The 25,192-nt window shown below is 51.1% G+C and overlaps 11 protein-coding genes across 11 annotated transcripts; 5 read left to right on the forward strand and 6 right to left on the reverse strand.

Annotated features, from left to right (window-relative positions):
* The first annotated feature begins 63 nt into the window (after positions 1-63).
* On the forward strand, positions 64-3,201 carry AFUA_6G13520 (tryptophan synthase). Its single transcript, XM_746135.2, has 2 exons — positions 64-696; positions 776-3,201. The coding sequence occupies exon 2, from the start codon at positions 1,786-1,788 to the stop codon at positions 3,166-3,168; it is 1,383 nt and encodes a 460-aa protein (XP_751228.1). The 5' UTR covers positions 64-696; positions 776-1,785; the 3' UTR covers positions 3,169-3,201.
* Positions 3,202-3,490: 289 nt separating this feature from the next.
* AFUA_6G13530 (guanine nucleotide exchange factor SDO1) lies at positions 3,491-4,742 on the reverse strand (the record flags this gene model as incomplete). Its single annotated transcript, XM_746136.2, has 2 exons — positions 4,519-4,742; positions 3,491-4,458 (listed from the first exon to the last, which is right to left on the reverse strand). Exons 1-2 carry the CDS (start codon positions 4,583-4,585, stop codon positions 3,491-3,493), a joined length of 1,035 nt encoding a protein of 344 aa, XP_751229.1. The 5' UTR covers positions 4,586-4,742.
* Positions 4,743-4,752: 10 nt separating this feature from the next.
* Positions 4,753-7,062, forward strand: cp3 (carboxypeptidase C PRC1). Its single transcript, XM_746137.2, has 3 exons — positions 4,753-5,017; positions 5,086-5,643; positions 5,697-7,062. The coding sequence occupies exons 2-3, from the start codon at positions 5,178-5,180 to the stop codon at positions 6,860-6,862; spliced, it is 1,632 nt and encodes a 543-aa protein (XP_751230.1). The 5' UTR covers positions 4,753-5,017; positions 5,086-5,177; the 3' UTR covers positions 6,863-7,062.
* Positions 7,063-7,139: 77 nt separating this feature from the next.
* On the reverse strand, positions 7,140-8,204 carry AFUA_6G13550 (40S ribosomal protein uS13; the record flags this gene model as incomplete). The annotated part of the gene is made up of 3 exons (XM_746138.2): positions 7,140-7,692; positions 7,821-7,986; positions 8,201-8,204. The coding sequence occupies 3 exons, from the start codon at positions 8,202-8,204 to the stop codon at positions 7,395-7,397; spliced, it is 468 nt and encodes a 155-aa protein (XP_751231.2). The 3' UTR covers positions 7,140-7,394.
* A 295-nt stretch (positions 8,205-8,499) lies between these two features.
* Positions 8,500-12,808, forward strand: AFUA_6G13560 (uncharacterized protein). Its single transcript, XM_077805117.1, has 2 exons — positions 8,500-9,115; positions 9,169-12,808. Exon 2 carries the CDS (start codon positions 9,397-9,399, stop codon positions 12,238-12,240), a length of 2,844 nt encoding a protein of 947 aa, XP_077661248.1. The 5' UTR covers positions 8,500-9,115; positions 9,169-9,396; the 3' UTR covers positions 12,241-12,808.
* A 112-nt stretch (positions 12,809-12,920) lies between these two features.
* Positions 12,921-13,947, reverse strand: AFUA_6G13570 (peroxidase; the record flags this gene model as incomplete). The annotated part of the gene is made up of 2 exons (XM_746140.1): positions 12,921-13,779; positions 13,838-13,947. 2 exons carry the CDS (start codon positions 13,945-13,947, stop codon positions 12,921-12,923), a joined length of 969 nt encoding a protein of 322 aa, XP_751233.1.
* Positions 13,948-14,904: 957 nt separating this feature from the next.
* AFUA_6G13580 (uncharacterized protein) lies at positions 14,905-15,375 on the reverse strand (the record flags this gene model as incomplete). The annotated part of the gene is made up of 1 exon (XM_746141.1): positions 14,905-15,375. The coding sequence occupies one exon, from the start codon at positions 15,373-15,375 to the stop codon at positions 14,905-14,907; it is 471 nt and encodes a 156-aa protein (XP_751234.1).
* Positions 15,376-15,741: 366 nt separating this feature from the next.
* AFUA_6G13590 (3-isopropylmalate dehydrogenase) lies at positions 15,742-16,967 on the reverse strand (the record flags this gene model as incomplete). The annotated part of the gene is made up of 3 exons (XM_746142.1): positions 15,742-15,958; positions 16,025-16,442; positions 16,496-16,967. 3 exons carry the CDS (start codon positions 16,965-16,967, stop codon positions 15,742-15,744), a joined length of 1,107 nt encoding a protein of 368 aa, XP_751235.1.
* A 329-nt stretch (positions 16,968-17,296) lies between these two features.
* AFUA_6G13600 (HSP70/90 family co-chaperone CNS1) lies at positions 17,297-20,049 on the forward strand. Its single transcript, XM_746143.2, has 3 exons — positions 17,297-18,181; positions 18,252-18,524; positions 18,577-20,049. Exons 1-3 carry the CDS (start codon positions 17,884-17,886, stop codon positions 19,290-19,292), a joined length of 1,287 nt encoding a protein of 428 aa, XP_751236.1. The 5' UTR covers positions 17,297-17,883; the 3' UTR covers positions 19,293-20,049.
* Positions 20,050-20,673: 624 nt separating this feature from the next.
* AFUA_6G13610 (putative endo-1,4-beta-xylanase) lies at positions 20,674-22,348 on the forward strand (the record flags this gene model as incomplete). The annotated part of the gene is made up of 5 exons (XM_746144.2): positions 20,674-20,720; positions 20,770-20,926; positions 20,992-21,124; positions 21,173-21,286; positions 21,346-22,348. The coding sequence occupies 5 exons, from the start codon at positions 20,674-20,676 to the stop codon at positions 22,086-22,088; spliced, it is 1,194 nt and encodes a 397-aa protein (XP_751237.1). The 3' UTR covers positions 22,089-22,348.
* A 256-nt stretch (positions 22,349-22,604) lies between these two features.
* Positions 22,605-24,343, reverse strand: AFUA_6G13630 (DUF2841 domain-containing protein; the record flags this gene model as incomplete). The annotated part of the gene is made up of 5 exons (XM_746145.2): positions 22,605-23,107; positions 23,166-23,351; positions 23,402-23,881; positions 23,932-24,258; positions 24,331-24,343. The coding sequence occupies 5 exons, from the start codon at positions 24,341-24,343 to the stop codon at positions 22,605-22,607; spliced, it is 1,509 nt and encodes a 502-aa protein (XP_751238.2).
* Between the last annotated feature and the right edge of the window lie 849 nt (positions 24,344-25,192).

A 25,192-nucleotide genomic window follows, 5' to 3' on the forward strand; every position in this document is an offset into this window, starting at 1 on the left:
AGAGAGATCTTCTTTGCATCTGCCTAGAGTAGATAATGCTATTTTTCTCAGTGCGCTGAACACCAAAAGTACTGTCTTAGAACAAAATCCTCGTTCGGGTAGCAAATGGTACGGATAAAGTGCCTCCGGAACACCATCTGACCATCCGAACACCTCCATCGCCATCTCCTTCCACCGCTGTTTTGAACCGACTGCTGGACTCCCTAGCTATCTATCTCATACCTTCAGTTGTCGATTCGGTCAGTATTCACGCCTTATCACCTGCCAAGACAATAGTGCCATGAATGAAACCCATCTCGTCCAACTAGCGTCGCAGAATATCGAGTGGATTCGAAATCAAGAGTCAAGTCTATCTATCACAGCAAGAGGAACATGAGGTCAACAAGAAGTTTAGTCAAATATTTCAACGGAGAACCTGACTGGGCTGATCATGGTAAATAAACTTTGGGATTTGGAATCTGAGTTGTTAACTTTGTTGGATCAAAGATCTGGATGCTTCTTCCGGGCGCCGGCTGTCTATGCAGACCGGGATGACGGATGATGCGCCCAGATCTTGGGTTCGCAGCTTCACAAGTCACCTCGTGTCGGTGACGGATGATTGCCCTCGACCTGGTCTCAGTGTTGTTGATGATGGTGGATAGATCGAAATTCTATGCCGATCATTGATTCTCGCGAGATTCCATCTATCTATATTTGGTACGCCAGAATGGCCAGACTTGTCGGGTGTTAGTACTCCTGTACTAACCCGGGACCCATCAACTTTTGACAGGTGCAGAAGACAATATTGGATTGTCTGAAGGGGTCACTTATTGTTGCGGTTCTAGAATCACTTGTGAATCAAGGAGTTGTTGCCCAAGTACGAAAGCAGTTATGAGTTGACCCGTCACATCTCCGTCGAAAAAGCAACGAGCTTTTCAAGCAATCACAGGCTTCACAGCTACTTCTCGACAACCCAGTACCCACATCGCTGGGAATCACACCGATCTAACCAGACACAAGATATGTCTTTTTGACGATCGGGTCGATTTTCCTCGTTCCCGCGGCTCCGACAACCTGGTCAACCCTTAAAACAATGACAATGTCAACCCCATCCACCTGGTCTCGTACTTTCGTTGTGCGAAGGTTGAAGACGGAGCGCTTCCGCAGCTGCTACATGGTTGCAGCATTGAGCTGTCAAGGACCACAGGCGAATCACACCGCAAGTTGTCATTGTACTAGTGGTCCAGTCTGCGTTCATCGGTCCCAGCTTCCAGGTTCCGGATGTCATCCCCTGGTCAGTTGGCGCGTGGTGCGTCGCCCTGCTCAGGCGAATGTGGCCAGTGAGGACATTCTAATCGGAGCTTTCTCCATGAAGTAGTTGTGAATTGTGATGGATTGGACAAGCGCGAGCACCCTGTGCAGATCCTTGCTAGGAGTGTCCCTGTTTCGTGCTTTTTCAAGAGGAACGCATGGACAGGATTCCTTGGCCACCTTCATCATTTTGGCTCCTGGGTCGTTACGGTGTGCGACGAGCCTGCGAACCTGGTGGAGTCGTGTTCGATATGTGTATGGTTCGCTAGGTCTTTCAAAAGTACCCGAGCTTGTTGGACATCCTCTTGACCAGCTGAGTACTTTTTACCCATTTGTCTGCCTAATGGGGGTACTTAGGTCTGAGGTGCCTTGGGTATAAATGCCTGGACGGTATTGAGTCTCTCCCAACACCTGCTTGAGTTCTAATATCCTATTCTCTTCTCTATCGCCTTGTTTATCCCTGGTGGAATCCCTGATATTGCACATCTGTTGACCATGATTATTCCGGCCACTTTCAAGCCTTCTCTGACAAGAATCAGAAGCAAGAGACGCAGCAAGGGGATCAAGAATGGAGATACTCACTCGATATGTCCAGCATGTCTCTATCATCTCAGCATTATACAAGGGAGGACGACCATCCCTTCCACGCTACTTCTCCATCATGTACAGCTCGACACACCTTCGGAGTCAAATTGTCTGATCAACGGAGAGACACTTAAGGAATGTCCAGTATGGGAAACCAGCCCTCTCCCCTGCCTGCCAATCCTCTTGTCTCCAACCAGGTTCGGCACTTTTGGTGGCCGGTTTGCTCCCGAGTCCCATATGGACGCCTTGCAGGAGCTCACATTGGCGTTCGACCGTTTCAGCTCAGACTACAGCTTCTGGAAAGAGTTCGTAAGCTTCCCCGGTATCCGTCCTAGCCCGCTTCGGTTCGCAGAAAACCTCACGCGCATCGCTGGCGGCGCGAATATCTGGCTCAAGCGGGAGGATCTAAACCAACATGGTAGTCACAATATCCGCAGCATTGTCGGTCAGGCCCTGCTCGCACGGCGGCTAGGAAAGGCCGAAGTCGTGATGGAGTGCGGCTCAGCTAGGCACGGTATCGTCTGCGCGGCGACCTGCGCACGCTTGAGTATGGAGTGCACCATCCTCATGGGGAGCCGGGACGCAACCGACCAGAAGGACAGCGTGGACATGATCAGGAAACTCGGCGCGACAGTCCTCACCGCAGACATGGGGGCGTCGTCGGGTCGTGGGACCCTCCGAGCTGCAGTCAACGAGGCCCTTCGGTATTCAGTCGCCCATCTCAGCACCGCATACCACATCATGAGCGGTCCAATCGGTCCCCACCCGCTTCCAACAATCACACGCACCTTCCAATCAATTCTCGGCGAGGAGATCAAAACGCAATTCGGCGGCGCCAGCGGTGACCGGCTTCCAGACGCCCTCGTCTCCCCCGTCGGACCAGGCAGTGCAGCCGTCGGCATGTTCTACCCGTTCATTGAGCATCCGTCGGTGAAACTGCTCGGCGTTGAGGCGGCAGACGCAGCTCCCCTATCCCACGATGAAATTGGCGTCCTGCATGGATGCCGCACCTATCTCCTCCAGGACGAGCATGGCCAGATCCTCGATTCGAGCTCGATATCCCCCGATCTGGACTTTCCCAGCGTTGGCCCTGAACTGGCGCACTGGAAGGAGACGGCCAGGGTGGAATATGTTACTGCCACGGACACAGAAGCCTTACGGGGTCTGGACATTCTTCGGAGCCAGGAGGGGATTGTCCCGGGAGCGATGACGGGGTATGCGGTTGAGAGGACAATTCGGCTTGCAAGGGAACTAGGGCCGGGGAAGGATGTTGTCTTGCTTGTGGCGGGATGATCTGTTCTTTCTTGTGGTCCGTTGTGGTTTCGTTGCTCTGGCGCTGTGGTGTTACTTGTACTATTTACAGATTGAGTATGCAACTGCGTGTCTTCGAAGTCAATGCACATACAGATATACTGTCAGTCATATTTCACCATAGTGATTTACTACCAGATGCACGGACTGTTCAACCTCTATGATGCTATTCTTGCCTAGTCATTACATTCCCTGTCATCGCTCGTAACAGACATCAAGTGAAACATGCAGGATATATACTTTTAGTGGACCCCAAACAAAATAATCAATGAAAGGGATGAGGAATGCCACGGAGGATGTGACCTTAATCCTCATGAGTAACCGCCATATCCAACACCTCGACTCGACCTCTTCCGCGGGTCTCGGTGCCAATGAACTCGTTCAACCCCTTGAAGGCGCCTGGTTCAGCAAACCCAACCACTTCCCACTCATCACCGCCAACCACTTCTTGACTCTCCACCGACTCAATGAAGCTCATGATCTTGTCCTTGACATTGGTAGGGGCTTTCAAAGCAGGCGCCATCTCCGCGTCCGAGCCACCAGCTTCCACATCGGAGTCTTGCTGCCGCACAGCCTTCCCCTTACCACCCTTTCCACCCTTTTTATTATTCTTCGCCCCGCCAGACGGCCCCTCCCTCTCCTTGTTCGGCCCAGGCGCCGCGGCAGCCTTAACAGACTGCTTCAGCAGCGCCACCGGACAAGTGACACGGAGTCGCATCCGAGCCCGCATCACAGGGATAGGCTGCCACGCAATCAACGCCTTCATCGCCTCCAGCGCCTGACTCTTCGCCGACTTATTCGGCGTCACGCCCGTCCAAAGCGGCTTCCGCGGCTGTGCCGGCCCATTCTCATCCCCTGCCCCGTTCCCGTTCCCATTCCCCTCCTGCTGCATCTGCTGCTGCCCGCTCGCCGAGCTCAACTGGTCCAGCGCCTTGGAAATCATCCCCGGTGTGTACACCCGTTTCGTGTTGGGGTCGACTAACCTCCCGGAGACGATATCGAGGACTTCCTTCTCCACCCGTTCCAGCATCTCCTTGCGCTCGCGCTCGCCGACCTGCACTTCACCTTTGCGGAGGATCTCCTGGCGGATTTCGTCGGCTGATACGTTCGGGCCGAAGGCTTTTGTTAGCTCGGCCGAGGGGGCGGTTTGGGCTTTTGAGACGGAGAGAAAGATTGTGGGGACTTGGAGGACATTGTCAAGGTCTTTTTCGGCCCCGGAGCGGTATTCCAGGAGTTTGTTTTTGTAGCAGGCAAGTTCAAATCTCTTCTTGCCTGTACGTAGGATTAGAAATGGTTCAGTATTCTTTTATCTAACAGGGGAATGAAACAAACCTTTTTTTAATCGGACGATTGATACATTGGTGAATTTTATCTGATTTGAGGGTTGGTTGATAGGCATTCTGTCTATGTTCTCTGAGCCTCCTGGGCTCTCTGAACTCAAAATCTAAACAGTATTTTAACGTATGAGATCAAAATAGATGGGGCTGTTCCGTGATGGAAAAAAGTCGTGCAGCCCCTCCCAAAATTGTGACTATCCCCAATGTACCTGATAATTTGCGATGACGCTGGTCTCGTGCCGCCCGCGTGACTCAGCGGCAGGTGACCCAACATGTGACTGGTTCTCCGCACAAGGCACCGCGTTCTGACTGGCTGCCTCCTTGCCTCGCTATCAGTGCTGCTGATTCAGTCGTCATTGGCCCTGCCCATCAAGCACAGCCTTCATCCTTCCATCCGCCATTTCCTCTTCCCTTCTCTTCTCTTCATCTATCATTAAGCCAGTTGACTGATCATCAACTGTCTTAGAAATTTGTGCTTTGTTTGTCTGTGAATCGTACGTTGGCAGCCACCACTGTGCTCTCTCGCTCTTTCTGATATGGTACTGATAAGCTTGCTGTCCAGGTCATCCTCCATCCCCAGGGTACTCTATCCCCCATCCTCCCATCCATCAACAATACGCATTCCGGGTCGTTCTGGAAACGATCTAAGTTACCATGAGAGTTCTTCCAGCTACATTGCTGGTCGGAGCGGCCACTGCGGCTGCTCCTCCCTTCCAGCAGATCCTCGGATTGCCCAAGAAGAGTGCCGACACATTGGCCAAGCCTCTTCATGACCTCCAAGAGCAGCTCAAGACCTTGTCTGGTGAGGCTCGTCATCTGTGGGATGAAGTTGCTAGCCACTTCCCCAACAACATGGATCATAACCCGGTCTTCTCGCTGCCTAAGAAACACACCCGTCGTCCTGACTCCCACTGGGATCACATCGTCCGTGGTGCTGACGTCCAGAGTGTCTGGGTCGCCGGAGCCAGCGGCGAGAAGGAGCGAGAGATCGATGGCAAGCTGGAGGCCTATGATCTGAGAGTTAAGAAGACCGATCCTAGTGCTCTCGGTATCGATCCTGGTGTGAAGCAATACACTGGTTATCTTGACGATAACGAGAATGACAAGCATCTGTTTTACTGTGAGTTCTACCTTGATCTCCTGGTCTGCGTAGCTGAATACTGATCTTGAAAGGGTTCTTCGAGTCTCGTAATGACCCCAAGAACGACCCCGTTGTTCTGTGGCTCAATGGTGGCCCTGGCTGTTCTTCCCTTACTGGATTGTTCCTGGAGCTTGGACCCAGCAGCATCAACGAGAAGATCAAGCCCATCTACAATGACTTTGCCTGGAACTCCAATGCCTCCGTCATCTTCCTAGACCAGCCTGTCAATGTCGGCTATTCTTACAGTGGCGCCGCTGTTAGCGACACCGTTGCTGCAGGCAAGGATGTCTACGCCCTCCTTACCCTTTTCTTCAAGCAATTCCCCGAATATGCCAAGCAGGACTTCCACATTGCTGGAGAGTCGTACGCTGGTCACTACATCCCGGTATTTGCCTCTGAGATTCTGTCCCACAAGAAGCGCAACATCAACCTGAAGTCCGTCCTCATTGGCAACGGCCTCACAGATGGGTTGACTCAGTATGATTACTACCGCCCCATGGCTTGCGGTGAGGGTGGTTATCCTGCTGTCCTGGACGAATCCAGCTGCCAATCTATGGATAACGCTCTGCCTCGTTGCAAGTCGATGATCGAGTCTTGCTACAACACAGAGAGTTCCTGGATTTGCGTCCCTGCTTCGATCTACTGCAACAACGCGCTCCTTGGTCCTTACCAGAGAACTGGCCAGAACGTCTACGATATTCGTGGCAAGTGTGAGGATTCGAGTAACCTGTGCTACAAGGGTATGGGCTATGTTAGCGAGTACCTGAACAAGCGTGAGGTCCGCGAAGCTGTTGGTGCCGAGGTCGATGGCTACGAGTCCTGTAACTTTGACATCAACCGCAACTTCCTCTTCCACGGTGATTGGATGAAGCCCTACCACCGCCTGGTTCCTGGCCTCCTTGAGCAGATTCCCGTCCTGATTTACGCCGGCGATGCGGACTTCATCTGCAACTGGCTTGGTAACAAGGCCTGGACCGAGGCTCTCGAGTGGCCTGGACAGAAGGAGTACGCGCCTCTTCCATTGAAGGACCTGGTCATCGAGGAGAATGAACACAAGGGCAAGAAGATTGGCCAGATCAAGTCTCACGGCAACTTTACCTTTATGCGTCTCTACGGTGCTGGACACATGGTGCCCATGGACCAGCCTGAGGCCAGTCTCGAATTCTTCAACCGCTGGCTTGGTGGTGAATGGTTCTAAAGAACGTTTATCGTTGCTATACTGAATACATGCTGGCTGCTTGATTACATCACAGTCTTTTTTGGATAGTGTTGTCTTTGCGGATATTGCATAATCCGGCCCTATTATAACGAGTGATGCTAAGGATCTAGGCTCAGTGGATAAGGCGATATATATATACTATAATTTATAGAAAGATGGCAGCTACTCTTGCACCCAGTAAAGATTTATCTTTAAGTATGTGACTCCGGGGTAGATGACCGACGCCTACTCGAGGAACTACGAAAGTACAATAGAACGGCACGGCAAAATCATTACCATATAGTGGTTGAGTCCATAGAATACCAGCTATGCCGAGTCATACCGAAAAGCGAAGGAGTGATTTTGATCTGTTCATTTCATATTGGTATGATTTCTTTCGCTTTTGTTGGGGCCCGTGTCGTTTTTATATCAACACCAGATCAAGTCCAGAGTCCCACGAGGATTCGTAACACACCAACATAGTCCCACCAAATCCACTCCAGCGGAAAACAAAAAAGACATCCATAATGGTTTAGCCCTTCTTCTTGCTGACACCGACGGTGCGTCCGCGGCGGCCAGTAGTCTTGGTGTGCTGACCACGGACACGGAGACCCCAGTAGTGACGCAGACCACGGTGGGAGCGGATCTTCTTCAGGCGCTCAAGATCCTCACGGAGCTTGCTGTCCAGACCGTTGGACAGAACCTGGGAGTCCTTGCCATCGACGATATCGCGCTGTCTGTTGAGGAACCAGGTGGGGATCTTGTACTGGGTGGGGTTCTGGAGGATGGTGACGATACGCTCGAGTTCTTCGGTGGTGAGCTCACCAGCGCTGTGATTCAAGTCAACTTCTGCTGCCATTGTCATAGTGATATTGACGCATTCAGTCTTCCCGCTGTCTCCACAACAACACCAGCGATTTGCAGATGCTGTAGGAAATCAAAAGTAGATTGAACGTACCGCTTGCTCAGATCAACATCGGCCTTCTTGCAAACCAAGTTGGAGTAACGACGGCCGACACCCTTGATCTGGGTCAAGGCGTACATGATCTTCTGCTTGCCGTCAACATTGGTGTTGAGCAGACGCAAGATGTACTGGAAGTTCGTCTTCTCGCCGGACACGAGCGCTGTAGGAATCGAGAAAAAACATCAAGTCAGCCTTTCATTCTCTCCGTCATTTCTGAATTTTTATCCTCTCCGAAAAGCTTCCTCCGATGGAGTAATTCAACGGTCGGAAACCCGTCTCTCATTTCCATCATTTGCAACCACTTTCCCAACCAAATAATCGAGGGAATAGGAATGTGCGAACAAAGGGAGCCCGGGGATATGGGATGAACGTACACATGATGGGCGATGGCGCGACGGGACTCGCGATTGATTGTCGACAGCAAGAGGGATGAAGGAGAGGTGAAATCGAGGGCGCCTTCCATGACTTTGCTCGCTCCCGTTGTGGGATCGGGTAAGCAGTGGTCTAGCCCTATTGGGTAAGGTGTGCTTAAGGGCTCGCTTGTCAAAGCCGCTAAACTCAATAGGGATAAATTACTTGTTCTTCTCATTGACCAGGGCACGTGACTTTTAATGTATGCATATCGTGTCTGCTCTTTGTCTTTATGTAGAGATTCTATGGTCTGGCATCAGAGGATTGTGTGAGACCTTCTTTATCTATTCTGAGTGATGGTCTTAGCCTTATTGAACTCCTTCGCATGCTCATCTTTTTCTCGATGAAAATGTTTATCGATCTTAATGAGAGAGATGTTCTCCAAAGACATTTCACGGCGGAAGCGAGATTTCCTTGTAGAACAGCAGATACTCTTATGATCTCACATCGTGTACTAACCTGGGCTGATCATCTGTTGCAGCCATTCCATCTACCATATTACTGAAATTCACAATCATGTAGCATGTTCGCTGCTTGATCGCTCACGTCGCTGGCTTAAAGTGTAGCACTGATTGCCGCAACAGCCATAATATTCTCCAATCTTTGTTGAGTATGCTGGAATGTCTGTTCTAGACACAATCAAGACCTTCGAAACCTGGACAAAGGGCCCCGTCACCATGGTGGTCATTGATTCTGAAACAGTCCTTTGACTCGATCCTCCTCCCCCGTCGTTTGTTCACTGGCCATGACATCCTGGCAATCTGCACACCTTCTTTCAGCAAAGGTTGCTTTTTTGCTCAATTATTGGGGAAACAAACGTGGAGAGCACTGCTACCATGCTCGCTAGCCAAGTATCTGTCCTCATTGTCTTGAGAACGGTACTCTTTCGAGATCTGACTTGTTCTTTGCTCCATTATTGATTATAATCCAGTCCTTTGAAGTCCTTTGTCTCCAGTCTCTGAATGAATGGCAATATGTCTCGAAAAACAAGACTCTGCTGCGTACTTAATCATCCCATTTTCCTCGACTTGCTCCTGTTTGTTGCAATCTGTATCGTTTCATCCCTGTTCCCTGCCATACAACTGCTTACTTTGCGCAATTTGTTTCTACATTTAGTTCTAGCACCCATCCTCAACAGTTCACTCTACTTACAACCACAATGAGCTCGCCGGCGGAGCATTCGTCCAGTGAATCTTCGCATGGCCACAACTGGCCGAACCCTGCCCTTCGCCACCCCAGGTTCAATCTCGCCGAGATGCCTGATCCACCCCCAAGCTGGAAGTTCCTTGGGGAGTCTGCAGACGTTGTCCTCCGTACGCGCAAGTATGTACGCGAGCAAATGGTAGCTATGCTTGACTTTTACAGCTGGGGAATCGACACGGGAATGCCATCGCGGTTGACCAATCTGAGAATTCTGCAAGCTCTATGGAAGATCTTCTATTACACAGCAGACTATCACCGACCTCGCTCTTTCAGAGACCTTCTAGACTTTGAAGGCAAAGATGGGGGCCCGAGACTGTTGTCTTGCGAGATCGACCATCCCTCTCTCCTGCCCATCAGCAGATACTACCCTGATCCCCCAGCCCTGGACGGCACCACGCAGCCCGACTTTGTCAGACCGGAGAATGCCGCAGCGAATATTCCCGATATCTATCTTGAGCGAATGAGCAAGTCCAGCCGTGACTTGAACATGTCCGAAGCAGAAACACTAGGGTCAAGCCCGCCGGCGGTGGGCACGTTGAACATTGGAGGTAATGGTAATACTGCTGCATTTCAGAGCAACAACCAGACAACGGCTGTGGTTACTGCAGCAGCTGGGTCGCTCGCAAACCCAAGCCTTACAGCCCCTGCGAACCCCACGGGCGTCTTTATACCTGCACCCGCTCCTTCTGCGGTCGTCCGTGTGCCTGCTCACATGGCTCGAGCAATCATCGAAGACGTTGAGAGAGTCGTCATGAAATATGCCTACATGGAGCTTGAGCGAGACGCCAGCGCTGCTCCTCAGACCGTTGCCCGGCCAAATCTTACCGCTTTTCATGAAGGAGACATATCAAAATCCATTGTTGGACTGTACCATGCAAATGCCCAAGTGCGGCTCTCGTTGGACCCGCACGACCCTACCAGGACGATCATTGATCCCACCGGCAATGACTATCCCTGCCGAGGCAGAGGCCCTATCTGGAAAAACAACTCGAGCACCATCGACAGTCTAATTGTTGTAGGCAAATTGCTCAATGCTGGGTCCACGGTCATTGATCGTAAGAAGGCTGGATGGGAGACCCGCTTTAGTTCACTAGAACGAGCCTTTATCGAGGCGACTGATGTCAATTGGGATGTGCTCTCTCTGGACGAAAGTACAGAAATGAGAGACCACTTTTGGGATGTCGTTCAGGAACATGTAGCAGGCATCCAGCCTGGAGTGCTCAGCCCTTTGTGGACTGTCTGGTCTGATTGCGCGGGGCACTTTGACCAGTTCCATTTCACGTACCGGGAAGCAGTTGCGCCTTGTCAATGTACCGGGCAGGGTGCCACTATTCAAGCACATACCAAAACCTTCGTCGCCCCCGACCGGCATGCTCGGGATATGCATGGGGTGTGCATGAGCGAGGTGATGGCTCGTCCGTTCGCTCCTCTTCTTTATGCGGATTGTACAGCATGCAATGCACCACAATGTGTGACCATCGAGAGAAGGTTTGACACTCTTCCCCTACGCATGGTGGTAGGTCTCGACGAGCAGGTTTCAATCAAGAATCACACCAAGGACATCACCTTCGACTTTTGCGATGGCGACGGTCAGCTGCAAAAGGCCACGTATCGTTGGTTGGGAGGGATCTATTATAAGGATTACCGTTATCGCGTGTTCTGGACGGACACTAAGAGAGGCGAGACCGACCATGGCTTCCTCAAGATGTATGACAGCACGATGAACTCGGGCCTGATCATCGGCGATATTCCACCGGCCCATAAGGATGAGAGAGTACCTCCGGAATGGTGGAGAAACACGTCGGTGCCATTCCTCGTTTACGAACGAGTCATGGACCCGGAGCCGGAAGTATTCTCTCTCGCGTATCACTCGTTGCTTGACATGATGAAGGTGAAAATGGAGGGCAAACTGGTTGCTCAGGAGCATACGCCCTGGACCAGAGCTGAACCTACTCCTCCCACACAGTCACCTCCCTGGGACCGAATTTTGCCCAACGCAGACCGTTTCAAGCTTGCAGCAGATGGTGAGATAGAGGAACGGCAACAGAGTGTTACTGTGCGCAGTCAGACTTCCGTCAGCTCTGCCGGCCACTCGTCAGGCCCCTCGTCCGGCCCTGATCTGCCCTCCCTTCCAACATCAGTTAGATCTTCTATGCGAGTATCGCCAGTTCCAACAGGGATGAGGCAGGCTGCACACGCGCAGGCTCCCACCACATACACTTCTGCGATACCAGCCACCGCCGGGCCATTTGTCTCGACGTTTGCGACAGCGCAGCCTGTAGGCGTGAACCCGTTCGAGATCAACCCGCCAACGAACACAACAAGCCTTTTCAGCAGTTTCAATCGCAGAAGCAACAGCCCGCAGAACGCCTTCAGCAATTTTTCCAATTTCACAAACACGCTCGTGATGCATTCTACCGGCGACCCCAGCGCAATGTCGATTTCGCCCATGCAGCAGTTCTTCTGGATCCCATCTGCGTCGAACAGCCCCGAAAAACAGATAACAGGGCAGGCAGGTCAGCCATCACCGGAGATGATGGCGGGATTCGCAGTATGTGGTGCCGTGCAGCCAATTTATATGCGGGTGTCGCCAAAGCGAGCCATCGAAGAAGTGCAGGCCAATAGCGACAACAATAATCGCAGTGGAAGCAACGATATCAACGGTACTACGGGTGATGGCGATGGTGACGATGGTGCAGCAGACACCACGATGGGACCACCCCCTAGAAAAAGAGCACGAACTCGAGCGGAACGGACCGAACGAGTTGGTCGCAGGAGAAGCGCAAGGCTCAGTAGATGATTCAGGCGAGGTTCTACGTGTTCTAATTTGCTTGTTGGAGTTCCTAGCTTGTTGTAGCTTGCTTACATGATCGATAGTGTTTGTTCAACAATCTGTTATTTTGCCATATGGAGCTTTGAGTTTCTTAGTCAAGCTTCATCTGCGACGATAGTCATTAGACAATCAATTCATCTGTAGCGAATTCAGCAACACTGTACTCCTCCGTACATGCATACTGTGGCTACACTGCACCCGAGCCACCAAGTCCACTGTCAACAACCGACACCCATCTCGAGACCGAGGAACAATCATAAGCAGATCAAGCCCATCATCTCAATGACAAAAATGCTATGGGTATTAAAAATACTCGACGACCGATGAATCATGAAGTTAGCGAAACGAAGGTCGGGGTTAATGTAATGGCACCTGTCTGTGCGGCTTGCAGGGATACTTTCTTCCCCGCATTTCCTCTCCCCGTTCCCCGGCTATATCACTAGTGAATGCCTTCTTCCTATCCTGCTTGAACAGTTCCATCTTCTTATGAAGAAAACTCGATTGGTATGCAGCAAATGAAATCAAACTTGGTATTGTATGCGTCTAATCTATACATGTACTTGCACCCGTGATCTAGTTATCTAGTCCGATCCTGTATCAACAAAAGGAAGATTCTAACATATGCAGAGGCAGAGAAAGGGAAGTGATTACAGCTTAGCCCGAGGACATCCGCCCTGTGACGCCGCCACAGGACATCCACCCTGAGCCCCTTTCGCCGGCCCAGTGGGGTGATTGCTCTTCTTCGGCGCAGAGATGTACCCGCCCTTGACATTATCGGCGTTGATGACGCGGTCGTTCTCATCACGCTTGATCCCCAGCTCCATCAACTTGGCAAACGCCTTGGCGAAATGATCAAAGAACAGGTCCTTGTCGGCGGCGTACTTGTCCACCCACACGCGGAACGCCGGGTCCGTCTTGAGCGCGATATCCGTCGGCAGCATCATGAGCGGCTCGTCCCCTTCCTCAGCGTCCGGATCCACATACACAAACTGGCTGATCCCGTTCGGCAGCGTCTTCGGCTTCCAATCCAGCGTCAGCAGCAGCTTGAAGAATTGGTTCGAGAACCGTGTCGGGTTGTTCACCCAGGGACCCTGAAATCCGCTGCGGTCGATGTGGCATCGGCCGAGGGTATGTCCACCCGCCAACGCCACAATCTCCTGGTCGTTGAAGCCCATCCGATAGAACACGGCGCGGAGGTGCTCGGCGCCCTGTGTGGCGTCAGGCAGCCGGCCGCGCGGGGGCACCTTGGAGTCGTCGACGAGGTCCGTCCGGCCGGGCTTCCAGACAACCTTGGGGCCGCCCAGCGCCTCGATGGCAACCACGCCTGCTAGTGTCCACAGGTCGGCGTATGTGATCCAGGGGTGTTTCTCTTTGACGGGCTCGAGGAAGGCGCGGCCGTGCTGGAGGCCGGCGTTGGCGGGGTCGCCACCTTCGGCTTCGTAGCGCATGCCTGCGCCGTTGGAGCCGCCGGTGTCGGTTTCGAGGTCATATGTACCTGCGGAGTGCCTGATAGAAGAGAAGTGTCAGTGGCGAGTGTGCCGGAAAGGAGGGAAAGAAAACGAACCATGCGAGTCGTACGAATACTGGACCTGCGCTGCCGTCGTCATAGCCGGGTTTCTTCAACTGAGCAATGATGTCCTTGCGGACGGCGTCATAATCCCCGGGTTTGCTCATTCTGTCGGCTTTTCTGGGGTATCAATAGGTGGGTCAACACTAACAGCCTTTTCAAGTCGAATGCAAAATCCAATCCAAAAAGAGAGACAGAACACGACGGGTATCGATCGTCAAAAGGTAAAGAATGGACAATGAAGGAGAGAAAAGAAGGTCAAGGTCACCGAGCCTGGGAGGCATCGACTCTTTTTCTTGTCAGTTGTCGCACATGAAGGACAAAAGGGAGTGGATCCGCGGGCCGAATCAGTGCAAAGATTCTGGCCGATAAGTGTTTAGATGCCGAGGTCCATTTCATTTGGTCCCAGCAGGAATGATCTGATATATCTGCTCGATTACTGGCTTTTCCTTCGCGGGATTTGGACTGGATTCTGGAAACCTCTGGGGAAGCATCACAACATTTTCCTGGCGCACCTGATCATCCGGTTGTACGGAGTATGCTGTGCTCTCTCGCGTCACTATTGAAAGATCAGTGACTACTGCGACGATGACCAGAATGAGACTCCAGGATAGAAATTCCTTTGATGAATTGTTTGATATCATCATGGGTCGGATAATGCTTGTGAGTACTGCCAGGTGTCTGAGAATCCCGATCCGAAACTTCTGCGCAATTCAACCTCGGAACTTTGATTCCGCCTGGAGAACGCACAAGTTGCTCTACCTACAAGACATGACATGACGACTAAATTCAATACAATTCAGCAATCGACCAGCTATATATGAATATGATGTCAAATCAACTATTCTTTAACTGAGATGTGACAATCTCTAATTGGAATACTCACCCTATGGCCGAGTTTGCCACAGAGCCATCCACCAACCACCAAAATTTGTCGGCCAATTACGGACATCAGGAGAACATTGCCACGTGAAATTGATGCCATTTTGCCGATGTTCCAAATTCCAGCGATCAAAGCATAAAGCATCAAGATGATTGCATTGATGTTACCAGGATACTCACACTCATCCTCGGTTGCATCTGCTGCCCTTATCCCCAGTTTGAGATCTCTCACGGCCGCCCTTCACCGTCAACTCCCCCCTCATCGTCTTATTCACCACCTCCAGATCCCGCACTCTCTTCCTCCACCGCAAAGCCACTGCATCCGCGCGCTTCACCAAATTGCCAAACTCCCTCCGCATCCATTCCCTCTCACTCTTCAGCCGCCGCGCCAGCCGCGCATACCGTTGCACCTTCCGCTCTAGCGTCCGGCGGTGCGAGACCTCCGTCCCTTTGATGATGTCAATGACGCTCTCGATAGAGGCTGTGTGTTCCTCGCTCAGAGTGCCGTTCTCGAGGTGGTTGGAGATGCAGATGAAGGTGGCGGTGATATCGGTGGCGATGGAGCAGAGGAGGGTGCGTTTGGAGGAGGTGTCTAGGTTCGGGAGTGTTTGGAGGCGCGAGATGTAAGACCTGTGCCGGATGTCTTTGGTCATTTCGTAATGATTGGATCGTTGAACTGTAGAGGACTGCTAGATTGTTGAAGGTAGGTTAGTGGTATGTGATAGAGTTACACCTTATATGATTTCTTACAAGGCTGTTTACGTACAGCATCGTTTTATTTTCCCCTCAGAATTCAATATGTAAAAGAGATATATGCCATGCAAAACAACATAAGCGATGTTTGAACTCTGGAGATGTCTTTGTTCACTCCCGTCACTTGATTGCGCCCATTGTTCTGGTGAACCAGAAATGAGGCTCAAGCTTCGTCTCACCAGAGGCAAACAGTCTAGACTCATGAAGATTCTTTCTTTAAATCTGTCTTGATCTGGTCTCAGTCTGGCACACACGTCCATCAAAGCTTATGAACTACCCTGCAACGCAGCAACAATTGCATCCCCAACTTCATTCGTCCCCGATTTCCCACCCAGATCAGGGGTGCGGATCCCGGCATCAAGAACACCCTGCACTGCTTTTTCGATCCGTTGCGCCTCGGTCTCCATGTCTAGCGAATAGCGGAACATGAGAGCCACACAGAGGATCATGGCAACGGGGTTGGCGATGTTCTGGCCCGCAATTCTGCAGATGATTGTCAGCTTGCTTCAGTGAAACATGATAATTCGGGTAACAAAGGAAGAAACGTACGTCGGTGCAGATCCATGGGTCGGCTCGTACAGACCATTTGTCCGCTTTCTTGTTTCACTGGGTAGTCCATCGAGACTGGCACTGGGAAGCACGCCCAATGTCCCGACGATGGAACCGGCCTGGTCAGAAATCATGTCGCCGAATGTGTTGTCAGCCAAGATGACACCGTTCAATGCCCGCGGGTTGGTCGCTAGAATCAGCGATGCTGAGTCTGCCAGCTGGTGCACGAGCTTCACCTGGGGATACTCAGTGGTCATGGTCTTTTCAACGACGCGCCGCCAGAGCCGCGACGAGGCGAGCACATTGGCTTTGTCCAGGGAGATGACGGGCCAGGGGGGGTTGTGACGGAGGGCAATTTCCGCCGAGAGGCGGGTGATGCGCTGGATCTCGCGCTCGCTATAGCCCCATTCGTCCATCGCTGAAATAACACAGTCAGTCTCGAAAGCATACTGCTTGTTAAAAACGACGTACCATAATCTTCTTCTTCGATCTTCTTCCCGAAATACGCTCCCCCGCAGTTCTCCCTCACCACGACGAAATCTACGCCCTCGATCACTTCCTGGCGGAATGGGCTAAACTCCTTCGCGATCGACGCACTCGGCGAACTGGCCGAGCACGGCCTGAGATTCGCGTAGATGTCCATCGCCTTGCGGAGCTGCAGCAGGCCTCCCTCCGGCCCGTCAAGACCACGACGGATATGGTCCCATTTGGGACCTCCGACTGCTGCGAAGAGCACGGCGTCGGATTCCAGAGCGGCCTTTTTCACTTCTTCTGTGACGGATTTTCCGTGCGCATCGATGCTGCAACCGCCGATGAGCTCTTGCCGGAGGTTGAACTTTCGGTGCTCGTTCTCAAAGACCTTTAGCACCTTGACCGCTTCGGTCATGACCTCGGGACCGATCCCATCGCCGGGGAGGACGAGGATGTTGTAAGTAGTTACCATTCTCTTTGATTGAATGATGTGAGACAAGTGGAGAAGGTGATCAGTATCCAACGCAATACCACAGACTTGATTCAAAGCCTGATGTGACCATGGAAAGACTATATCCTGTTGACAAAGAACTATATAAGCATAGTCGTAGCTCCTGTATCGGCGATCGGTCTCCAACCGATGCTGCGGGGTTGACGAGACCGCGGGGTTCGTCCGATGCAATTCATTCGAGTAGATACGGCTGAGCTGCACAACATTGTTCTAAGAAATCATTTAAGGTCTAGAAGTTCCGAGAAGAAATGGACGCTGGAGGAGCATTGTGGCTTGTGCTAAGTCCACAGTCAACTGTGGCTCCAACCAGGAACACAGCTGATCTTATGGACATTGCAGTGAACCAGGGGGAAGGATGTTGATCTCACGGGTCCGGCACTCAACTGCCCAGAATAGAACGGCGGTATCCCTTACTATCATTTGCATCTCATGAAACAAGTATCTATGGGCATGGATGATGGTGATGTGAAGTGGATACAGATGTACTCCGTATCTCTCTAGATTCCCCGCAAATGTCCGGTACCGGGGATGGGCGAAAGGTTAGATGAAATTCAGAATGCCGGTTATCTCAATATGTCCACCATGTACGAGATTGCAATTGCCTTCCAGCAAGACACATCATCTAACTAGCTACCTGCCGCCGCTGCCCTGGATGTATGTAGTAGAGAGATATAAGGGAGTTCCCTTCAGTAGCTGACATCTCGCTGGCTGAAGGCAGCTCACCGCCTTCCATATCCAAGGCACTACCGGCAAAAGGGCAAGCCCTATCCCCTCTTGTTTGCAATGTTTGTTCGATCGGATTTGTTAGGTACTGATTTCGTGAGACTTTTTTTTTGGGACAGGACATCAAACATTTGTTTATACTACAGATAGCACGATGGGCCAAATAGAGGAGCTGCCAGACGACTTTGACGAGCGCCTCAGTCTTAACGAACAGCCTCCGGCTACTGAGGTGCCTCCCGCCAAAATCTACAATGACGGCCCTTCTCCCGCCGTGGAAGAAACTCCCTTTCCGATCAACGAAGAGAGACTGAAGGAGCTTGAAAATGACCCTAATGCACCCAAGCTGCCGCCGACCATGGCGTCGGTCAAGTCGCATACCTCGGAGGAGCTTTTGAGCATGATGAATAAGACCCCACTGTTCATGACGGATATCAATCAGGCGGGGGACGAAAGTGAGCCTATTTTCCCCAGCCTGTAGATGCAATTTGCATGACCAAGACTGACGATGCACTTGCTGCATAGATGGCGAAAATCCCATGCTTGATGCCATCCAAGCGCTCCAGAACGAGGGTACCCGTGGTGAAGTCGCCCAGAGCTACCGCGAGCAAGGCAACGAGGCAGCGAGAGAAAAGAGATGGATCGATGCGAAGGAGTTCTATACCAAAGCTCTTGCCGTTGTGACAACGAAAATCGATAAGTGGGACAAACCAGAGAATCCAGAGGAGGACGAGAAGCTCCTGCGGCAGGTCGAGGAGGCTTCATACATCAACCGCGCTCTCTGCAATCTGGAATTGAGTATGCCACTGTGTTATGGCCACACCTGGCACAAATTGCTAATTAGGTTCAGAAAATTACCGTTCTACCACCCTCGACTGTGCCTCTGTCCTCAAGCTCAATCCAAACAATATCAAAGCTTATTACCGTTCCGCTATGGCGCTTTATTCCCTCGACAAGCTTCCGGAGGCCGAGGATGCCGCCTCGCGGGGTCTCGCCCTTGACCCTAAAAACAAATCGCTACAACAGGTTGCCGCCAAAATTGCCGATCGCAAAGCCACTCTGGAACGTATTGCGGCGCGAAAGAAGGCGGAGGAGGAAAGGATACAGAAGGAAAAGCAGCTTCTCAGTACTGCACTACGTGCCAGACAAATCAGGACCCGCAAGACAACCCAACCGCCGGAAATGGAGGATGCGCATATCCGGCTGACTCCTGATCCTTTGTCTCCCGAAAGTACCCTCGAGTTCCCGGCCGTGCTGCTGTACCACATGGACGCCCAATCAGACTTCATTAAAACGTTCTCTGAGGCGACATCTATTCAAGATCACCTGGAGTACATCTTCCCATTGCCATGGGACACCAAGCAAGAGTATACAATCAACAGTGTTGATTGCTTCATGGAAACCGTGACAGGGGGGCTGATCAAGGCCGGCAAGAAACTACCACTTCTGCAGATCCTTAGTGGGGGCAAGGTTGAAGTAGTCGACGAGCTTGTCAGGATCTACGTAATACCGACCTCCAAGAGCGCGAAATTTATTGCCGAGATGAAGGCCAGAAAAGAGGGCTGATTCTTAGGAGTACAGCCCGGTTAGGATTTTCGTCGACCGGTGCGTTTACTTCAGGGATGCACTGGCTATTGCATGTGCAGTAGTCTGTCAAACTGAATGCTTCTGAGCCCACTACACCGCGGCCTGGCGGGCAACGTTGGGCAATATGCCTGTATCTGTCTACTCCGGAAAACATGCATCGCTCTCCGCGTTTCTGCAGTCCACAGGGATTCGTGTAATTCTCGGATCTTCGATCCCTGAAATTCCTTGGAAACCTATTATTTCACTGATGAACATACAGCCATAGGCTGTTCTGCAGGCTGTATTTCTTCAGGCTGTATGGACAAACTGCCGAATGGCGCCGGGATCGTGGGCCGAATAGCCTACGTAACGAACTTTTATGACTGTATAGGATGAATTAGATGAATTCCGCTTTACGTTAGTTTGGTGTTAACGAAACCCATGTCTCTTTAAGTCTCTGGAGTAAATGGAATGATGGCCAGCCACTCCTTTGCTCCAATTTATCCGGGCAAGATGCGGGGAAAGTTCCGTTCATTCCCTGAAGAACTCCACTTTTGGTGGATCTCGCTTTTCGTTTGATGTACTGAAGCTGAAAGAGTACCTAGAAGTCGGCAATTGCCGTTGGTACCTGGTGCTCTTACGATGCTGATCATGGTTCGCTTTCATGTTTGACAGATGAGCTTTTTAACTCAAAGGACATCTGTAGCGTAGTCTCATAAATAGGGAGCCAAAACATCGATTGTCGCACTTGAAGTGACCCCTGAAACGCCCTAAATCCCTCGTTCACAGTACTAACTCGTCTGGTTACTCTGGTGTTGGAGATAGATTAAACGCACTCCCTACACAGTTTTCCCTAGCCCACCTTCCTACATCTCGGAAGCTCAGATTCATTCGTCAGCCGTCTCTCCTACAATCGTTCGTGTCTATTTTCAGGCTAAAAGCTGTCATTGCTCGATCTACTTCAAAGGCAAGTTCAACAAATAGGGGTTTTTACTGTTTCTTTGCCGAACTCGAGCCGGTCATGGTGCCCAAAACGATGAAGTCAGTGTGGGCAACCCCTTCCTGCACCAATCTGCGACGGTGCCATGCCCCCGAACAGGCCACACGGCCCTTGCATTATCCTTGACCTGGAGAATATTCAAGGAAATTTATGCCGGCCGTCAAGCGTCGACGACGTTAGCGCCGGTTGAAATGATCTGGATCAATCTGGACGAAAAGTATCGAGAACCATTTCTTATTAGCCTGGTCCTTCAACTAGATCATAATAGTCTTCGTCCATATAAGAACGGACATCCAGACCTAAGCAATGGAATTTTTTTTTGCGATTGACTGGACTAGATAACTATTCTTCTTGAACTCGTATCTCAAAGTATTTTCCAAGATGGTCCATCTATCTTCATTGGCAGCAGCCCTGGCTGCTCTGCCTCTGTATGTTTACCCACTCACGAGAGGAGGAACAGCTTTGACATTGCTATAGTGTATATGGAGCTGGCCTGAACACAGCAGCCAAAGCCAAAGGACTAAAGTACTTTGGTTCCGCCACGGACAATCCAGAGCTCACGGACTCTGCGTATGTCGCGCAACTGAGCAACACCGATGATTTTGGTCAAATCACACCCGGAAACTCCATGAAGGTTTGCTTACGTCTGCCTCCCTGGAGCATTGCCTCAAAAGCTAATTGGTTGTTTTGTTTGGATAGTGGGATGCCACCGAGCCTTCTCAGAATTCTTTTTCGTTCGCAAATGGAGACGCCGTGGTCAATCTGGCGAACAAGAATGGCCAGCTGATGCGATGCCATACTCTGGTCTGGCACAGTCAGCTACCGAACTGGGGTATGTAAACGTCTTGTCTATTCTCAAATACTCTCTAACAGTTGACAGTCTCTAGCGGGTCATGGACCAATGCGACCCTTTTGGCGGCCATGAAGAATCATATCACCAATGTGGTTACTCACTACAAGGGGAAGTGCTACGCCTGGGATGTTGTCAATGAAGGTTTGTTGCTCCATCTATCCTCAATAGTTCTTTTGAAACTGACAAGCCTGTCAATCTAGCCCTGAACGAGGACGGTACTTTCCGTAACTCTGTCTTCTACCAGATCATCGGCCCAGCATACATTCCTATTGCGTTCGCCACGGCTGCTGCCGCAGATCCCGACGTGAAACTCTACTACAACGACTACAACATTGAATACTCAGGCGCCAAAGCGACTGCTGCGCAGAATATCGTCAAGATGATCAAGGCCTACGGCGCGAAGATCGACGGCGTCGGCCTCCAGGCACACTTTATCGTCGGCAGCACTCCGAGTCAATCGGATCTGACGACCGTCTTGAAGGGCTACACTGCTCTCGGCGTTGAGGTGGCCTATACCGAACTTGACATCCGCATGCAGCTGCCCTCGACCGCCGCAAAGCTGGCCCAGCAGTCCACTGACTTCCAAGGCGTGGCCGCAGCATGCGTTAGCACCACTGGCTGCGTGGGTGTCACTATCTGGGACTGGACCGACAAGTACTCCTGGGTCCCCAGCGTGTTCCAAGGCTACGGCGCCCCATTGCCTTGGGATGAGAACTATGTGAAGAAGCCAGCGTACGATGGCCTGATGGCGGGTCTTGGAGCAAGCGGCTCCGGCACCACAACGACCACTACTACTACTTCTACTACGACAGGAGGTACGGACCCTACTGGAGTCGCTCAGAAATGGGGACAGTGTGGCGGTATTGGCTGGACCGGGCCAACAACTTGTGTCAGTGGTACCACTTGCCAAAAGCTGAATGACTGGTACTCACAGTGCCTGTAAATGGATCACTACCCTTGCATGTTCATTTTTTGCCCTCTTCTCTGCTTTCTTGTAACTAGTTGAAATAAGTACAGCACTTCCAATATCAATATATTTGGACATCCATCTGATATGGATAGCTTCACAGTTGTAATGCAAACCGGGCTAGTCCAAGTGACATTCACACCTCTTATAAACGACTTTTCGCAGACAAGAGAGGTCATATATGAAAGAAGCTAAAATGATGAGCTTTGCTAGAGGTCAGGTGCACAGCCAAATAGGTAGGTAGGTGTTTTCTTCTGCTGGCCACCTCTCCAAACCAAACTCCCTTTCCTATCTTCATGTTCTCGAACCAGTTCTTAACACTTGACTACCTACAACCACTATTAATTATGAAGTACAATGATGAACAGGAATTATGCGCTTTGACTCGTATCAAATCACCCGCCAAATGATCCCACAAGAACCGAAATCAAGCAGACACTCCTCCCAAAACACAAATTGAAGGCAGCTTCATCATTTCCCAAGAATCGGACGTCAAAAATTAAAGTAATACGGGTTTGGACAACTTTCCATGCCATGGCCAGCAACGCCCATGTCCGGCCCATGCTGACCTTGCTGCCCATGACTGGCATTCGGTTCATGATCAAATCGCAGAGGAAAGGCGTGAAGGTTGAACGGGTCAGGTGGGAGAGCATGGTGGAAGGCATGGGCCGATGGAACGCTTACAGAGAACGGATAGTCCCCTTCGTGGACGTCCTTCGGTATCCTGGGAGTCGGTAATACTGCGGAGGGGCAGGGATCCTGGTTGGCGCCCATGACCCCATGATCGGCCTTCCCGCTTACGGTATCAGTATGACTGGTGGAAAAAGCTGCTGTGGACGGAAAGACCGATGTATGGGACTCCATATCATAACCCTCTCGCTTGTCAACTGAGTTCACGTCTGCGTTCATCGGTTCTGCCATGGGAGAACCAGCATGCTTCGGGTCTATCTCATCCGGCAAGTGTGCTCGAGAGATATACACAACTGCTTGTTCGTCTGCCAAGAGATGAGTGTGCCTCTTTTGATGTTGATAGAGAACTCAAGGCCTACGTACCGAGTTGGCCGTCCAAGTAATACTCTTCTTCTTCTCGCACACGATAGATCTCGTCCAGGACCTCCAGCCGGTCCGGTGGTGAAATCTGACGGCGGATGGACTGATCGGCCTCTCTAAGCTTCGCGACAGTGATGTCACAGCTTTCGCGGAGCTCACAGAGAATGTGCACAAGCAATCGAACTCTCTCTGATATGGTCAGTTTCTGGAGATCTGAGAAAGACTCTGTTATATCTTACCCACTTTGGGGAGATGGTCCGGCTCTCTATGTGTGACACCATGTGGCCACCAGGCTGGCTTTGTCATCTCTGGGTCGAGCTGTCGAGAGATACCAGCGTTAACCTTTCGCCCGTTATAAGGATAATTGACTTGCTTTCGGGGCTCGACAAGTTTGACATATGCTTTGGCGATGATCCGACAGTTGATTTGCTGCAGGCTTTCGAACGCTTTTTGATAATATCTTCGCAGAAGCCGTCTGTCTCGGAGCGGCAACATGGCTTTCAGATGGCAAGTAATGTTCAGTGGCACTACGCATTCATGAGACACTTTCCTCCTTTTCGCCTGAGAGCCATTATCAGTAGCCACCTGTTCAGCTGTGCCTTTTTGCTCTAATGCCTTTACATCGTCCTGGTCTGTCGAGTCGTTGACCTCTCCTGTCCCAAGCGACTGTGGCGACAGCGGGCTTCTTCCTCTAGTCAAAGATAATGCGTAGGTGGAGTCTACCCTCGGTCGTCAGTCTCTTTCTGTTGTGGATATCTGAAGGACTAACTTGGACCAGGGACCACGCTGTCTTTGGTCGATAATGCTACTGCTTCCAGAAAGTTCTCCATAACGGTGGGGGATAGGATGGCCTGGCAGCTACTCGCAATGGAAGGAGAAGTTTGAACTCGAACTTTGCCATTGCAATCTGTATAAATGATGGCATAATGGCCATACGTGAGGCTGCCGAGCTGGACATCCGTTGACCCTAGCGCCTGCACCCGCTTCAATTGGCTTTTTCTTAACAAGTAACTAGGCTCTCGGATGTTCGGTATCTGTGCCAGCTGGTGCAAATTATCGAATTCGTCACCAGTCGAGGATGGTACCTTCAGGTCCTCTAACATGATAAGCCTAGTTAACGATCCATTTCCCAATGCCAATAAGGTGCAAGGGAGCCGGTGATACCTACTTTCCGAATACATGTCTTATGGAACAACAAGAAAACTGGGCACAGAAGAGATCATAGCAAGGGCAAGATCCACGAACCGGAGTCCACAAGGTTTTGTCTTGCGATGCTCCTGCTCCGCCGTGCTTTATACACGCGAAACAGCTCTGTTTAAAGAGCGCCTGGCAATATCCTAGGAAAAAGCAACCTGCACTCTCAGACCAAAACTGTAATCAATTACATTCATCTACCCCGGCCAAGGCTACCTCATTGCCATGCATACATCTATGCCCATAGCGGCGCGCAGGAGCGGCCCCCCTAGCTGCATTTAACTTACGAACTAATGCTCTTCTGCGTCTGACGATCTCCAAGAGGCCAACTGTCTAGACACTAGACAGCGAATCTCACAGGAGTACAGTCACCTATTGCTGAAGCTGACTCACGTCCTTAGAGTAAGTACGAATCGTTGAGATCAATAGTGCCATTGATCGCTCCCACAAGATTGGTAGTTATCAGTTTGCCCTCGCCGGACTGTATCACAGAACTAAGGAAATCAAGCATTCGACTGGCAGAAGACACGGCTGGTCTGCTATAATGAACTTCCCAATACGGCCGTGTTCAAATCCATAATATCCAGTCATTGGTGTGAATTGGTGAACAACTTCTTTCAAAGATGGGTGTATCAACTACTGATCGACAGCAAGAATTAGTGGCGCAACTGCTCGCCTGTGATGGTTCCGGAATTATATATCCGGGCCTCCGCGGTCCAATCCTTCTATATAATAATGGCTGTCTAATCCCGAAATCACGGTTCAATGCTCCCTTGCATGAGCCGGGGTGGTATCTGCAGTTAACGCGTAATATGACGCTAAAGGATTCAAGAAGT

Source organism: Aspergillus fumigatus, chromosome 6 (genome assembly GCF_000002655.1).
Source record: "Aspergillus fumigatus Af293 chromosome 6, whole genome shotgun sequence".
In the NCBI taxonomy this organism is placed as follows: domain Eukaryota; kingdom Fungi; phylum Ascomycota; class Eurotiomycetes; order Eurotiales; family Aspergillaceae; genus Aspergillus; species Aspergillus fumigatus.